The 14,781-nt window shown below is 38.2% G+C and overlaps 1 protein-coding gene across 1 annotated transcript in view; it reads right to left on the bottom strand.

Moving 5' to 3' along the window:
• Positions 1–14,781, bottom strand: part of LOC113897433 (histone-arginine methyltransferase CARM1-like) — a 264,464-nt gene that overhangs the window by 163,432 nt on the left and 86,251 nt on the right. Inside the window, 1 exon segment of the mRNA XM_027550201.1 lies at positions 8,966–9,124. Within this exon segment, the coding sequence (XP_027406002.1) occupies positions 8,966–9,124 (159 nt within the window).

Below are 14,781 nucleotides of genomic sequence, written 5' to 3'. Positions count from 1 at the left end.
TATTTTTATGGACTTATTCACATATTTTTACTTTCATTATGAAGATTTTCAAAAGCATATAAAATACACAGATTAATAAAGATTTCTATCATCAAGATTCAAAATGTACTAAGACTTTATTGATCTTAATTCATTTCTGCTATCATGTAATTTTTGTTTTCTAAGCTGGACATTTTAAAGTAAAACACAGACATGATGTCATTTCATCCGTAAATATTTCAGCAGTATGCATATTTTGTGCACATGTTCAGCAGGAAACAGGGGCCAGAGAATATGTAGTAAATACTGAGAGCAGAAAAGCATGGAAAACCACACTCCAACTGAGTTTAAGCGAGGTCTGAGTTTTCCTCATATGAGAAAAAATTGAAATACATTTTCAGGAAACTTGAATCTTTACTTTTTGCTTTCTTGATTCACTATCTGAAATGTAATCTCACATATACTCAATAGAATATACTCAAATTTTATACAGCAAAAGGGGCATCCAGTTATAGCTGGTCACTCCAACTCTCCTCTCTATATAATTAATAAATAAGTAGGCTAAGAATTGTTAAAGATCAATTTGACTTAACTGATATTTAGACAACAGTCCACCCAATAATAACAAAGCACATATTATTTTCAAATGCATACTGAAAATTCACCAAGATGGACCATACTGTAGACCAGAAAACAAACTTGAACAAATCTGAAACCACTAATAATCATAAAAACCACTTCTCAGACCACAAAAGAATCCAACTAGAACACTAAAGCTATTAGGGAAGTGTCCAAATATTTGGAAATTAAACAATATACTTCCAAACAATCCAGAGATCAAAGAAGAAACCCATAGGCCCAAAACCAAATAACACAAATTATTTTTAACCATATGACAAGGAAAACAGAACATAACAAAATTTATTGAATGCAGCTAGGAGAAGGCATTGGCACCCCACTCCAGTACTCTTGCCTGGAAAATCCCATGGATGGAGGAGCCTGGTAGGCTGCAGTCCATGGGGTCACCAAGAGTCAGACACGACTGAGCAACTTCACTTTCACTTTTCACTTGCATGCATTGGAGAAGGAAATGGCAACCCACTCCAGTGTTCTTGCCTGGAGAATCCCAGGGATGGGGGAGCCTGGTGGGCTGCCGTCTATGGGGTCGCACAGAGTCGGACACAACTGAAGGGACTTAGCAGCAGCAGCAGCAGGGCAGTGTGTAGAAAGAAATGTAGAATGTAAAATGTGTATATTGGAAAAAAAGAGAAAGGGTTGAAATGAATGATCTAAGCATCTAGCTAGAGCACAAGAAGCTCAGTTTGGTTCTCTGTGATGACCTAGAAGGGTGAGATGGGGAGAATGGAAGGAGGTTCGACAAGGAGGGGATATAAGTGTACACATAGCTGATTCACTTTGTATACAACAGAAGCTAACACAACACTGTAAAGCAATCATACTCAAATTTTAAAAAGACAAGAGTTAATCACAGGATCAAATTTCATGAAAGATGTAAACAATTATAAAAAACAGATACATTATTCACTCAATGTTATTCACTCAATAAACAACAGATACATTAAACAGACCTATATATATTAATAAACTGACTCTGTAGTTAACTATCTTCTCTCAAAGAAAACTTAAGGTCCTTTTGGCTTCAGTTGTTAATTTTAACAAACATTTGAGGAAGAAGCAATGCCAAATTCTATACAAAGTCTGCAGATTAGGGAATCTAACCTGAATTTTATAAGGCCTGTATTACTTTGATACACAAATCAAACTAAAACATTAAGAAAGCAACACCTAAGAAATATGAACGTGAAGTTGCTCAGTCATGTACAACTCTTTGCGACCCCGTGGACTGTAATTTACCAGGCTCCTCTCTCCGTGGGATTCTCCAGGCAAGAATACTGGAGTGGGTTGCCATTTCCTTCTCCAGGGGATCTTCCCAACCCAGGGATCGAACTTGAGTCTCCCACATTGCAGGCAGACGCTTTAACCTCTGAGCCACCAGGGAAGCCCAAGGAATATAGACACAAAAATTATTTATAAAATTCTAGCAAATCTAATTTAGCAACACAAGGAAAGGATCATAAATCATGATAATGAGGCAATCATCACAGAGTCAGAAACAGAATTTCACAAAAATTATTCATAAATTAGAAATAGAATGGACTTTATTCAAACTGATATAAGACATCGACAGAAACAGAACTATAGCTAATAAATGCTAGCCCTGAAGACAAACAAGGTAAGAATGTCCTCTCTTTATTTCTTCTATGCAACACAGTACTAGAGGTCCTGCTGCTGCTGCTAAGTCACCTCAGTCATGTCCGACTCTGTGCGACCCCATAGATGGCAGCCCACCAGGCTCCCCCGTCCCTGGGATTCTCCAGGCAAGAACACTGGAGTGGGTTGCCGTTTCCTTCTCCAATGCATGCAAGTGAAAAGTGAAAGTGAAGTCGCTCAGTTGTGTTCAACTCTTAGCGACCCCATGGACTGCAGCCTACCAGGCTCCTCCGCCCATGGGATTTTCCAGGCAAGAGTACTGGAGTGGGGTGCCATCCTATTTGGTGCAATAAGCAAGAAAAAGAAACTTTAAAGCACACACACATATATATATATATATGAAAGCAAAAAAGTAAAACTGTCTTTTTTCACAGATTCTGTCTTAATCACAGAATACATAATCATTTATGCAGAAAATCCTAAGAATCTACACAAGAAACCTACAAGAACTAAGTGACTTACTAAGATCACAGGATCTTGCCCACAAATATATTTTATAAAGTAAACTGTCTTTCCTGGAGAGGGCAATGGCACCCCACTCCAGTACTCTTGCCTGGAAAATCCCATGGACGGAGGAGCCTGGTGGGCTGCAGTCCATGGGGTAGCTAGGAGTTGGACACCACTGAGCGACTTCACTTTTCACTTTCATGCATTGGAGAAGGAAAATGGCAACCCACTCCAGTGTTCTTGCCTGGAGAATCCCAGGGACGGGGGAGCCTGGTGGGCTGCCATCTATGGGGTCGCACAGAGTCGGACATGACTGAAGCGACTTAGAAGCAGCAGCAGCAGCAAACCATCTTTAAGCAATAGATAATAAATGAATACTAAGTTTGAGCTGTCTGACGAGGAACAGGATATTTGAGTAATTTCAAAATGCCTTCCTAGAGACTGCTTGTTAGTTCTATCTATCAGGGAAAGCACAGTAACTTTATAGCGGAGAAACTAAAAGTATCTTGACCTGGTGATTGAAATTTCTATTATCAAAAAGGGGGAGATAGATCTCAGTGCTCCCTGATGCGAAATCCTGAGAAGGAAATAAGAACATTTACATAGTTTACTGACAGGGGATGCATAACCTGAAGTTTTCCGTGAGGAAACATCAGAAAAACTCAAACTAGGGAATAGTCTATAAATAACTGGCCCCTGTTTTCTGAATAACACAATGACATGAAAAGAAAGGTTGAGGAACTGTTACAGCAAAGGGAGTCTAAAGAGAAGTGACAACTGAATGCAATATATGATCCTGGACCAGATTTAGAAATAGAGAAGGGGAAAAATGCTCTAAAGGACTGTGTGTGTGTGTGTGTGTGTGTGTGTGTGTGTGTGTGTCTGTGTGTCTGTGTGTCTGTGTGTGTCTGTGTGTGTGTCTGTGTCTGTGTACTCAGTCACTCAGTTGTGTACAACTCTTTTCAATCCCATGGACTGTAGCCCACCAGGCTCCTCTGTCCATTGAATTTCTAGGCAAGAATACTGGAGTAGGCTGCCATTTCCTATTCCAGGGGATCTTCCCACCCAGGGATTGAACCCAAATTTCTTGCACCTCCTGCACTGGCAGGTGGATTCTTTACCACTGCACCAGCTTGTACTGTATAAAGGACATTACTGGTGTAATTTATGAAAATGGGCTGTAGATGGTAAAATAAACATAAATATTGTATAGATGTTAGATTCCTGAATCTAAGTAAAGAGTAAAGAACTATGACATATGCAAGTTACTCTCCAATGATTCAGAAATATGTGTTTATATATATGTACACATATATAAAGAGATAGATAAAACATGAAAAATGTTGTAAATTAATGAACCTGTTCAAAGGATATTCAGAAGTTCTCCAATACTCCCAGATAAGGTTTACCTGTGTCTTTCTTTTTCTTATGTAGTAGAATGTTGATAAAAGTGGGTTTTCCCATGTTTGTATTATCATCCCAATTAAAGATATGAGTTTTCTAGATTAAATGTCAACTCATGAAGAGTGCAGGGACAGATGGGAAATTGTTGAAAGAACATAAGTCTTACATTTTCTCTGTCATTTGGGAAACTTCCTTCCTATCTATGAATCTTAGTGTCTTTGTGTAACAATGGGAATGTTGTTTAGCAGCTCAGTCATGTCCGACTCTTCATGGCCTATAGCCTGCCAGGCTCCTCTGTCCATGTGATTTTCCAGGCAAGAATACTGGAGTGGGTTGCCATTTCCTTCTCCAGGGGATCTTCCCGACCCAGGGACCGAACCCTAGTCTCTTGCATCTCCTGCACTGGTGGGTGGATTCTTTACCACTGAGCCACAGGGAAGCCCACTAACAATGGAAATAAATAATAATAAATATACCAACTTTACAGGGCTGCTGTGAGAATGGCAATAAGAGAAAGTATAAACACATACCTTTCTAAGTCTAAAAAAGTACCTATATAATGCTCTGGCAATGCTGGGTCTCTGCTTCCTGACCTCAGATATTTTCAATATCCCTTAGCATCCTCACCATGACTTCCAGTGTCTCCCCTGACTGGTTTCTAATTCTCTGAGCTCACCATTCTCCTTCTCTCTTCTGAGTGCCATTCTGTAAGTGTACTCTGCCTCAAGGTCCTTGCAGTTCTCCTCACTTGTCTGTCTCACCAGATAAATACAAGGGCCCTCCCTTCCAGCTCCCTGCTTATACATCAGACATCTTATCAGTGATTTCTCCCCAAAATAACCTATAAGACAGTAAACATACTTAATCCTTATTGGTTGCCTCTTTGCCTGATTTTTGTTTTCAATATTTATCACACACAATCCACCATGTATGTATGTTCATTTACTAATTGCCTGTGTCCTTCTCTTAAAATGTCAGCTATACAATTTCAAGGACTTATATTTACTCAGTACCGCATTTTTGGCACATAAACAAGTGCTTGGAACATTAACAGACTCTCAATAAATATTTGTTAAATGAATGAATGAACAGGGAAGCCTTGCACATATCTAGTAGATACACAGTGCTTCACAGAAATTATCTCAACTCCATTTAATTAAAATGTCATTTTTTTTCTCTGTCGACATCTGTCACTATTAAATATCCCCACTGTTTTTAAGGTCCATCTAGTCAAAGTTATGGTTTTTCCAGTAGTCATGTATGGATGTGGAAGTTGGACTATAAAGAAAGCTGAGTGCCGATGCTTTTGAACTGTGGTGTCGGAGAAGACTCTTGCGAGTCCCTTGGACTGCAAGGAGATCCAACCAGTCAATCCTAAAGGAAATCAGTCCTGAATATTCACTGGAAGGACTGATGCTGAAGCTGAAACTCCAATACTTTGGCCATCTGATGTGAAGAACTAACTCACTAGAAAAGACCCTGATGCTGGGAAAGATTGAAGGCGGGAGGAGAAGGGGACGACAGAGGATGAGATGGTTGGATGGCATCGCTGACTCAATGGACATGGGTTTAAGTAAGCTCCAGGAGTTGGTGATGGACAGGAAAGCTGGGCACGCTTCAGTATCCATGGGGTCGCAAAGAGTCAGACACGACTAAGCAACTTAACTGAACTGCTTCTAAAATAAAATGAATTTAAGCGCACTGGATTTCACAGTAGTCTTTCAGATTACTGGAGATTATTTAACATGTAACCGAATCAGGCCTGGAGATCACTGAGTCACAATTCTGAAGAAGGAAAGAAGGGAAAGAAGAACTATTCCTCACACAGACATTTGAATATTGGCTCATTTCTTTCTTAATAGTTCCACCTAATTATCAAGACAGGGCAATCCCCAGTACAGTTGGATTTTCTTTCTTACCCAAGTTACAGATAATTGGCAGCTGCTCACTCACTTCTAAATATAAAATAGAACTCTCACATTTCAAACGCCACATCCTCTTACTCCAGAAAAGCACAGCACATCTCAAAAATTCAGCAATTGTATCTGATGGGCAGTGACACCAGTAGACAGCCTTCTGTCAACACCCAGGCTGACAAATGACAATCAATATCCCACTGCCACCTGGGATCTGGGCCACCTGGGACCTCCGAGGCACAGCCAGCTTTTTCCTCACTTGCCACTACCTTCCTGCAGCTGTGGACTCGGGTCTGCATTGCAACCTGCCCTGACAGATCCAGAATGAGGGATCAGCTGCTTGGTTTGTTCAGTTTCCAGGGCCAGGAAAATCAGACAGGCAACCAACTCCCCAAGGACATTCATTGAGTCTGAAAACTACTATTAAACTAAACCATGGATGACCACCAATTTGCAAACATCTGCATTTGCAGTCCTTTTGGTGCTGGTATTCACTTTCAGCAGAGATCAAGAAACACACGAACTCCAGAAGAGGAAGCTATTATAAGGCATCCCTGGCAAAATTCTCAAAACAGAAATTCCTGTTAACAATTATTTTCCCTTCCTACTAATACTAAATGAGACTAATAAGTTATAGCCAGCGCTCTAAAGCATGGTGAGACCAGGTCTTTATGCTCATTCCTAAAACACAGAATATACACTGAACCAACTAAGAATTCATGATACAGAATTCGTCCCACCTAAAGGGCTCCTTATTTAGGAACTTACTCTCTTGCCTTTTCTTCCCCCCCACTGGTATAAACAGTTTTAAAAGTACCTCAGTATTTTAAATTATTGAACCCAAATTTTCTGTCTCAAGAAAGGTAATAGAAAAGGTCTGTATACTATCTTTCCTAGTCAGGTAAGTCAACAGAATGACAGCAGGAATCTGTTGTAGGGTCTGGTGTAGGATCAAGGCCCCCAACACTCAGTGAGCCATGTTGGTTCTGGGTCTTATAACTTTCCAGGCTATTTTGATTATCTCATTCAGGTAGAGAGGTGGAAGTTGTATGGGAGTAGTACATGGAAACTGCTTGGTCACTGGATGCAATAGGAATAAAATACATCCCAAATTATTTACACTTTGTCTATTGGCATCTCAAAATTTCCATTTCACTGCCATGTAAAGATTCAAAGAAAAGTTTCATCCAGAAAATGAAGGCAGCTTCAACTTCAAGAGTACCTAAAACCTGAAGTTTCCAGGCCTGCTCATATTTTGGTATCAACCCTGAACAGTACAGTAAGCTTGAAACATGGATATCTTTTTTTTTTCCCCTGGCTGTGCCTCAGGGGCATGCAGGATCTTAGTTTCCTTACCAGGAATGGAACCCCCAGACCCCTGGCAGTGCAAGCATGCAGTCTTAACCACTAGACCATCAGGGAATTCCTGAAGCATGGATAACCTCAGGCATTAAGTGCTCTAAGTGTGAACACATTAAAGGAGAGGTTTTTCCATTCAATTGTGCAATTGCACCTTATTCTTTCACTGGTTTCTTTCTTTCTTAAAACTGTGTGTCATTACAGAAGGATGCATTGTGGTGTGGGAAGAGTACATGAGCTCTGGAGTAGGTAACTCTAGATTCAAATTCTTGGTCAGTTAATTATTGTCATATTACCTTGAGCAAGTGACCATATTTTCTCTGAATCTCAGTTTCCTCATCAGTAAGATGATCTGATTAAATTCTCCCTTAAGTGAATGGTATATGAGATGAGATAATATGTTAAATGTTTATAGTATAGAAAGCCAAAATCATAGTTTGCTTTTAACTTGGTTATGTCTGATCACATGACTCAGAAAAATTCCATTTATTAAAGCCTTCAATTACTGAAATTCATAAAGTACCAAGAAATTATGAAACATTCACATGCCGAGGTAAGCCACATCCTGATTTTCATGATCAAAAATAGGAATTTCTCATTTTTATGAAAATTGATTCAACTATAACCCAATCAGAACTGTGGACTGTCAAACAATTATACCTCAGCAAAGTGAACAACTGCAAGAAATGGATAAATTCCTAGAAATGTACAATTTGCTAAGACTGAATCAGGAAGAAATAGAAAATATGAACAGACTGATTACCAGTAATGAAACTGAATTAGTCATTTAAAAACTCTCAACAAACAATAGCTTCCCAGGTAAATTCTACAGAACATTTATTTTTTTAATTAATTTATTTTAATTGGAGGCTAATTACTTTACAATATTTTTGGGTTTTGCCATTCATTGACATGAATCCACCATGGGTGCACATGTGTTCCCCATCCTGAACCCCCCTCCCACCTCCCTCCCCATCCCATCCCTCAGGGTCATCCCAGTATACCAGCCCTGAGCACCCTGTCTCATGCATTGAACCTGGACTGGTGATCTATTTCATATATGGTAATACACATGTTTCAATGCTATTCTCTCAAATCATCCCACCCTCCCCTTCTCCCACAAGGTCCAAAAGACTGTTCTATACATCTGTGTCTCTTTTGCTGTCTCACATATAGGATCATCATTACCATCTTTCTAAATTCCATATATATGTGTTAGTATACTGTATTGGTGTTTTTCTTTCTGACTTACTTCACTCATATAATAGGCTCCAGTTTCACCCACCTCATTAGAACTGATTCAAATGCATTCTTTTTAATGGCTGAGTAATAATCCATTGTGTATATGTACCACAGAACTGACTCACTAGAAAAGACCCTGATGCTGGGAAAGATTGAAGGTGGGAGGAGAAGGGGATGACAGAGGAGGAGATGGTTGGATGGCATCATCAACTCAATGGACATGAGTTCAAGTAAACTCTGGGAGTTGGTGATGGATAGGGAGGCCTGGTGTGCTGCAGTCCATGGGGTTGCAAAGAGTCAGACACAACTGAGTAACTGAACTGAACTGAAGTCAGGGAGTTGGGACAGGCACAAAACTTACCAGCATGAGATGCAAACTTCAGCAAAGCACTGTGGTAGCCCAGAGTAATCAAGATGGACTCCTTCCCCACATAGCAACATTCAGTGTCCCCGCTGAGTGAGCATCTGAAGACAGAGGCCATCAGCTATAAAAGGAAGGGGGAAAAAAAGGATTATGAAATTCATTTTGAGCTCTGTAAAAAAGATTCAGCCAATCCTACATTTCTGTTTTCAAGGCTCCCCATTTCTATCTTAATATAATATAATGCATATGTAGACATATGTGAACATGAGCAGGAATGCAACCATGGCCAAAAAATAATTCCTCTCATACGGGCTAATACAGGGCTTAAAACTGACTCTTATCTCTTGCCACTGTGTACATCATTCCATGCCCTACAACTCTTTATTCCCCCAAACATTTTGTATCTCTTGACACCATTCCAGGAGAGATCAGGTAATGGTTTTCTAGGTGATTCTGGAGCACCGACAACATGCCAGAGATTGCACAACAAATCTGCACTGTATGTATTATCACTGGCAATGTTAGTTGAATACCAGGAAAAGAGTTTAGGTCCAAATACGCACAGCCAATAAGTGGCAGAATTAGAATTCAAACCCAGTTATTTTACTCCTAAGCATGTTCTTCCTACTGCAATGTGCAAGCACTATTAAAAAGGGAGATTTGTTTCTACAAGCAGAACCTGTGATAAGGGGCTATAGTCTCATTAGATTCACCCACAGATAATTGGGAACTAGCTCTCAACTTTTTTCCTTACTGGGTAGACAGGCCTAGGTAGAAACAGCAATGAAACTTGCAGTTCTGTTTTCATCTTTGATATTTACTAACCTGGAAACTTCAATTACCCAATCACCACATTTCTTCATTATGTAAAATAAAAAGAGTGATTCTTATTTCACAGGCTTTTTTTTGCGAAGACTGAATAACAAAGGTAAATAATTTCTAAAATCCTATTAAAACAAAAAAGGACTATTATTTCTCTCATTACAAAGTAGACCTTAGTTTCTATTCTTAATGGTTTCCATTCTCCTTAACAAAATTAAATAATCGTGTTAACTGAAAAACATAATTATATATAAAATTCTACACATGAGCATGTGCACATTCAAAACACACACACAGAGTTAAAATGACAAAATATTTTAAATACTTTCATGCACTATTTCAATTAAGTGAGCACCTCCTAATGGAGGCATTCACAAATATTTTTCACAAAGCATCTTGGCTGATTAAATAGTACAGATGTTTTGAAAACATTTTCCTGCCATAAAACATGACTACAGGTTTAGATGTTATGACACAGGGAGTGTCTCAAAGGCATAAGTGTCTCCCTGCAGAGAGACTGCCGTGAATGTAGATACACAAGAACAGTTTGGAGTCTTTTAAGCAATGTTTTCTTTCTTTTTTTTTTTAATCAAACTCCTTCAAGAAAGCAGGATTTCTAGCATTTACCAATTATTTCTTTGATGGTTTAGAAGCAGAATAACAGAGAAGGAAGAAGGAATGAGGAGCCAAGGGTTCCACAGTCCCTTGTCCCTACATGACTATTATAGTCTGTGAACTCTTCGTGGGCAGGGGCAATTTTACTTTATTTTTGTAATCAATATCTTTTTCTCTCTGAATCAAAACCTAGCCCAGTACCTGGTACTTAATATTTGTTGAATCAGTGAAAGTATTTCTCCATGTACTGATAGCATACCACCATAGAATGGGTAAAAAGCTTTAACTTTTATCTGATTAGGACTTCCTGGGTGGCTCAGACAGTAAAGTGTCTGACTACAATGCTGGAGACCCAGGTTTGATTCCTGGGTGGGGAAGATCCGCTGGAGAAGGAAATGGCAATCCACTCCAGTAGTATTGCCTGGAAAATTCCATGGACAGAGGAGCCTGGTAGGCTACAGTCCGTGGGGTCACAAAGAGTTGGACACGAGTGAGCGATTTCACTTAACTTAGTCCTTAGCCAAATAGGTGCAGACATTTTTTATTATTGTTTGCTTCATTGTAATTTGATTAGAATATAAATTGAGTAGCTTGTTTTCCTACCTTTATAAATTATAAAATGTCTATCTATATAACCTCTTTTCTTCATCCTCTTCCTATTCTGTTTAAATATAGATGGAGAATGTCTTTTTAAGTATGCAACAGAATTCAGAAAACACTGATAATTTAAAATTTTTAAAACCTACAAATGGCAAAAAATTGTTAATACTTGAAACCAAATTAAAAAGCAATGATAAACAAGGAAAATACTTTCAAAAATGTAACAAAGACTTAATACTCAAATCCACAATTAGCTGCAAAAAAAAAAAAAAGTGACCTACTGAAAATTCAGTAAGAAGGATTAATAAACAACTGGTAACTAGAAAAATGCTGTTGCTAAAAAAGTGGGAAAAAAAGGACCTCAGAAATAATAAAATTGAAATATATGATAAAACAATAAGATCAAACTTTTTATGTCTCTCTGTTAAGTTTTTAAAAATATCAACTGACAATATCAAATATTGGCAAGGGTATGAGAAAACAGTGGATGGCAGCAATTTAAGAATATAAATTTCTATGCTCCTGAAGTACAGCCTGCCCATATGTTTCAAAATTTAAAACCTATATACTCTGTCAGATATTTTACTCATAATATAATTTCTTCCAGCATGACTTTCTCAAGTGTGGATAAACGTATATTCAAGAAGTTCATTTTAGAGCTGTTTGTTACAGGTATGCAACGTAAAGAAGCTAAGAGCCTGTCACTTACATGGTTGGTTAAATCAAACAAGGTACCTTCATGTTAAGATTGCAGAACAGCATGTATAATATTATTGTAACAACTTAACCTTAAGTTTGTCTTCGGAGAAAGCTGTCCTAAAAGACATACACCAAAGACATATAGGCATGCATCATCAGTGGTTTCCTCTGAATAGAGAGATGTGGGAACATTTTTACTTTTCCCCTGATTAAGTTCTCCCTTACTTGAATTTTCTGTGTGAGCTGTACTTTTTATTAAAAAAAAAAAAACAAAAAACCAAGAAAGCTATTTTCAATTGGTAAAAACCAATCAAACAAAGTGCACACTACCACTGTTAATGCAGTTGGCATGTAACTACTAGTGTAATTACCACATGCTCATTCTTGGGGAGGATTACCATTCCATTTGTTTGTTCATTTATTAGATAGATATTAATTGGTACCTCATTCATTCAACATAAGAATTTAAGAATTCCTGCACTCAATATAATCATTTTAATTCTCATTTTAAACATAATTCATGGAAATGAATGTTTTATCATGTTTTTATTTGCTAATCTTATATCTTCTTGTGTTTATTTCCTTTCTTGCCCTCTGACTATGTTATACAGAAAACAAACATTCTACATTATTTCTGCCAACTAATATGATCGAGATTAAAATGCAGCTATTTTAGGGAAGAGTATATTAATAGAGAATTGTGTCTTTTAAAATCTATATTAGAAAAATGAAGAAATATGTAAATATTGTTGAGGAATACATACAAATCTAAGACTGGGAAAAATTCTATCAGTGAAAAGTAAGGGTGGTGAGGGAAATCATTTCCAGTCTATCCTGAACAGGACATCTATCTTTCTATCGAGCTGTTATTACTAGTAAAAATAACTACACTTGCAGAGCACTCTGACTCCCTTTACAAACACTGCATTTCACCTTTTCAGTAGCATGGAAGGCTGGCTACTTCTGTGTATTCACTATCATTCGGCTTTTGAACTTTGCTTTCATCAGCGACCCTCTTTGCTACTTCTTCAAAGGGCAATGCCTGATCTCTTGGTAGCAGCAGAGTAATAAGCGGAGTAAGTTCATGTGCACAAACTTTAGCTGACTTTAGCAAAGCCCGGAGCCTTGTTTCCTCCTTGAGGAAGGCCACTTGTTCTACCAGAGGACTCTCAGAAGAAATCCACAGAGACAATGAATTCAGATGGATAATCCTCTCCAGGTGGAGAATCCTCTATTCTCCACCTTAGCCTTATCTGACAAAAACTGCAAAGGTTCAGAAAGAAATTCAGGATCCAGCCATTTTACAAGTGCATACAAGGAAACAGGGAAAGTGCCACCGGGAAACATCAAGAGAATTGTCTTTGCCTCTCTTAACCAATATTTCTCTACCTTTCCACATATATACCTCCAATCCTTTCAGCTTGTGAAAGTGAAAGTCGCTTAGTCGTGTCTGACTCTGCGACCTCATGGACTATATAGTCCATGGAATTCTCCAGGCCAGAATACTGGAGTGGGTAGCCTTTCCCTTCTCCAGGGGACTTTCCCAACCCAGGGATAGAACCCAGATCTCCCTAATTGCAGGTGGATTCTTTACCAGCTGAGCCACAAGGGAAGCCCAAGAATACTGGGGTGGGTAGCCTATCCCTTCTCGAGCAGATCTTCCCGACCCAGGAATCAAACCAGGGTCTCCTGTATTGCAGCCATAACCTTTCAGCTTATACAAATGCAAAAGTTGTCTCTACAAGAAAGCTAAAACACTAGTTGATCAAGAATATTAGGTATTTGACATGGTCTAGAACAGATATTCTAAGATGTATTTTTATACATAAATTCCCAGACTGAAGAGTACTCATGACCTAATAATATGGCATTATGTCAATTCTTTGCTAAGTAACCCTATCAAGAACTAGGAAGTTTGTCCATCTAAGGAATGTCTCCTGGAAACAAATAACTAAAAAATAAAAGACTGTATAGGCAGCACTTGCATATATGGAATAAAGTATATAGACAACTATATAATTTAACTATGGAAAAATAGTGTAAGGAAAAAAGGACAGGATTATAGACTCTAAAAAAATCTAATATTAAAATTGGGCATCATTTGTTTTTTTGCTTTTATTTCCAATATTCTGGGAGGTGGGTCATAGAGGATCCTGCTGCGATTTATGTCAGAGAGTGTTTTGCCTATGTTCTCCTCTAGGAGTTTTATAGTTTCTGGTCTTACGTTGAGATCTTTAATCCATTTTGAGTTTATTTTTGTGTATGGTGTTAGAAAGTGTTCTAGTTTCATTCTTTTACAAGTGGTTGACCAGTTTTCCCAGCACCACTTGTTAAAGAGATTGTCTTTTCTCCATTGTATATTCTTGCCTCCTTTGTCAAAGATAAGGTGTCCATAGGTGCATGGGTTTATCTCTGGGCTTTCTATTTTATTCCATTGATCTATATTTCTGTCTTTGTGCCAGTACCATACTGTCTTGATGACTGTGCTTTTGTAGTAGAGCCTGAAGTCAGGCAGGTTGATTCCTCCAGTTCCATTCTTCTTTCTCAAGATTGCTTTGGCTATTTGAGATTTTTTGTATTTCCATACAAATTTTGAAATTATTTGTTCTAGGTCTGTGAAGAATACTTGTTGGTAGCTTGATAGGGATTGCATTGAATCTATAGATTGCTTTGGGTAGTATACTCATTTTCACTATATTGATTCTTCCGATCCATGAACATGGTATATTTCTCCATCTATCAGTGTCCTCTTTGATTTCTTTCACCAGTGTTTTATAGTTTTCTATATGTAGGTCTTTAGTTTCTTTAGGTAATATATTCCTAAATATTTTATTCTTTTCACTGCAATGGTGAATGGAATTGTTTCCTTAATTTCTCTATTTTCTCATTATTAGTGTATAGGAATGCAAGGGATTTCTGTGTGTTGATTTTATATCCTGCAACTTTCCTATATTCACTCATTAGCTCTAGTAATTTTCTGGTGGAGTCTTAAGGGTTTTCTATGTAGAGAATCATGTCATCTGCAAACAGTGAGTTTTACTT

The sequence above is a fragment of the Bos indicus x Bos taurus genome, chromosome 8 (genome assembly GCF_003369695.1).
Source record: "Bos indicus x Bos taurus breed Angus x Brahman F1 hybrid chromosome 8, Bos_hybrid_MaternalHap_v2.0, whole genome shotgun sequence".
In the NCBI taxonomy this organism is placed as follows: domain Eukaryota; kingdom Metazoa; phylum Chordata; class Mammalia; order Artiodactyla; family Bovidae; genus Bos; species Bos indicus x Bos taurus.
The sequence above is the reverse complement of the archived record's forward strand: the minus strand, read 5'-3'. Positions and strand labels throughout refer to the sequence as shown.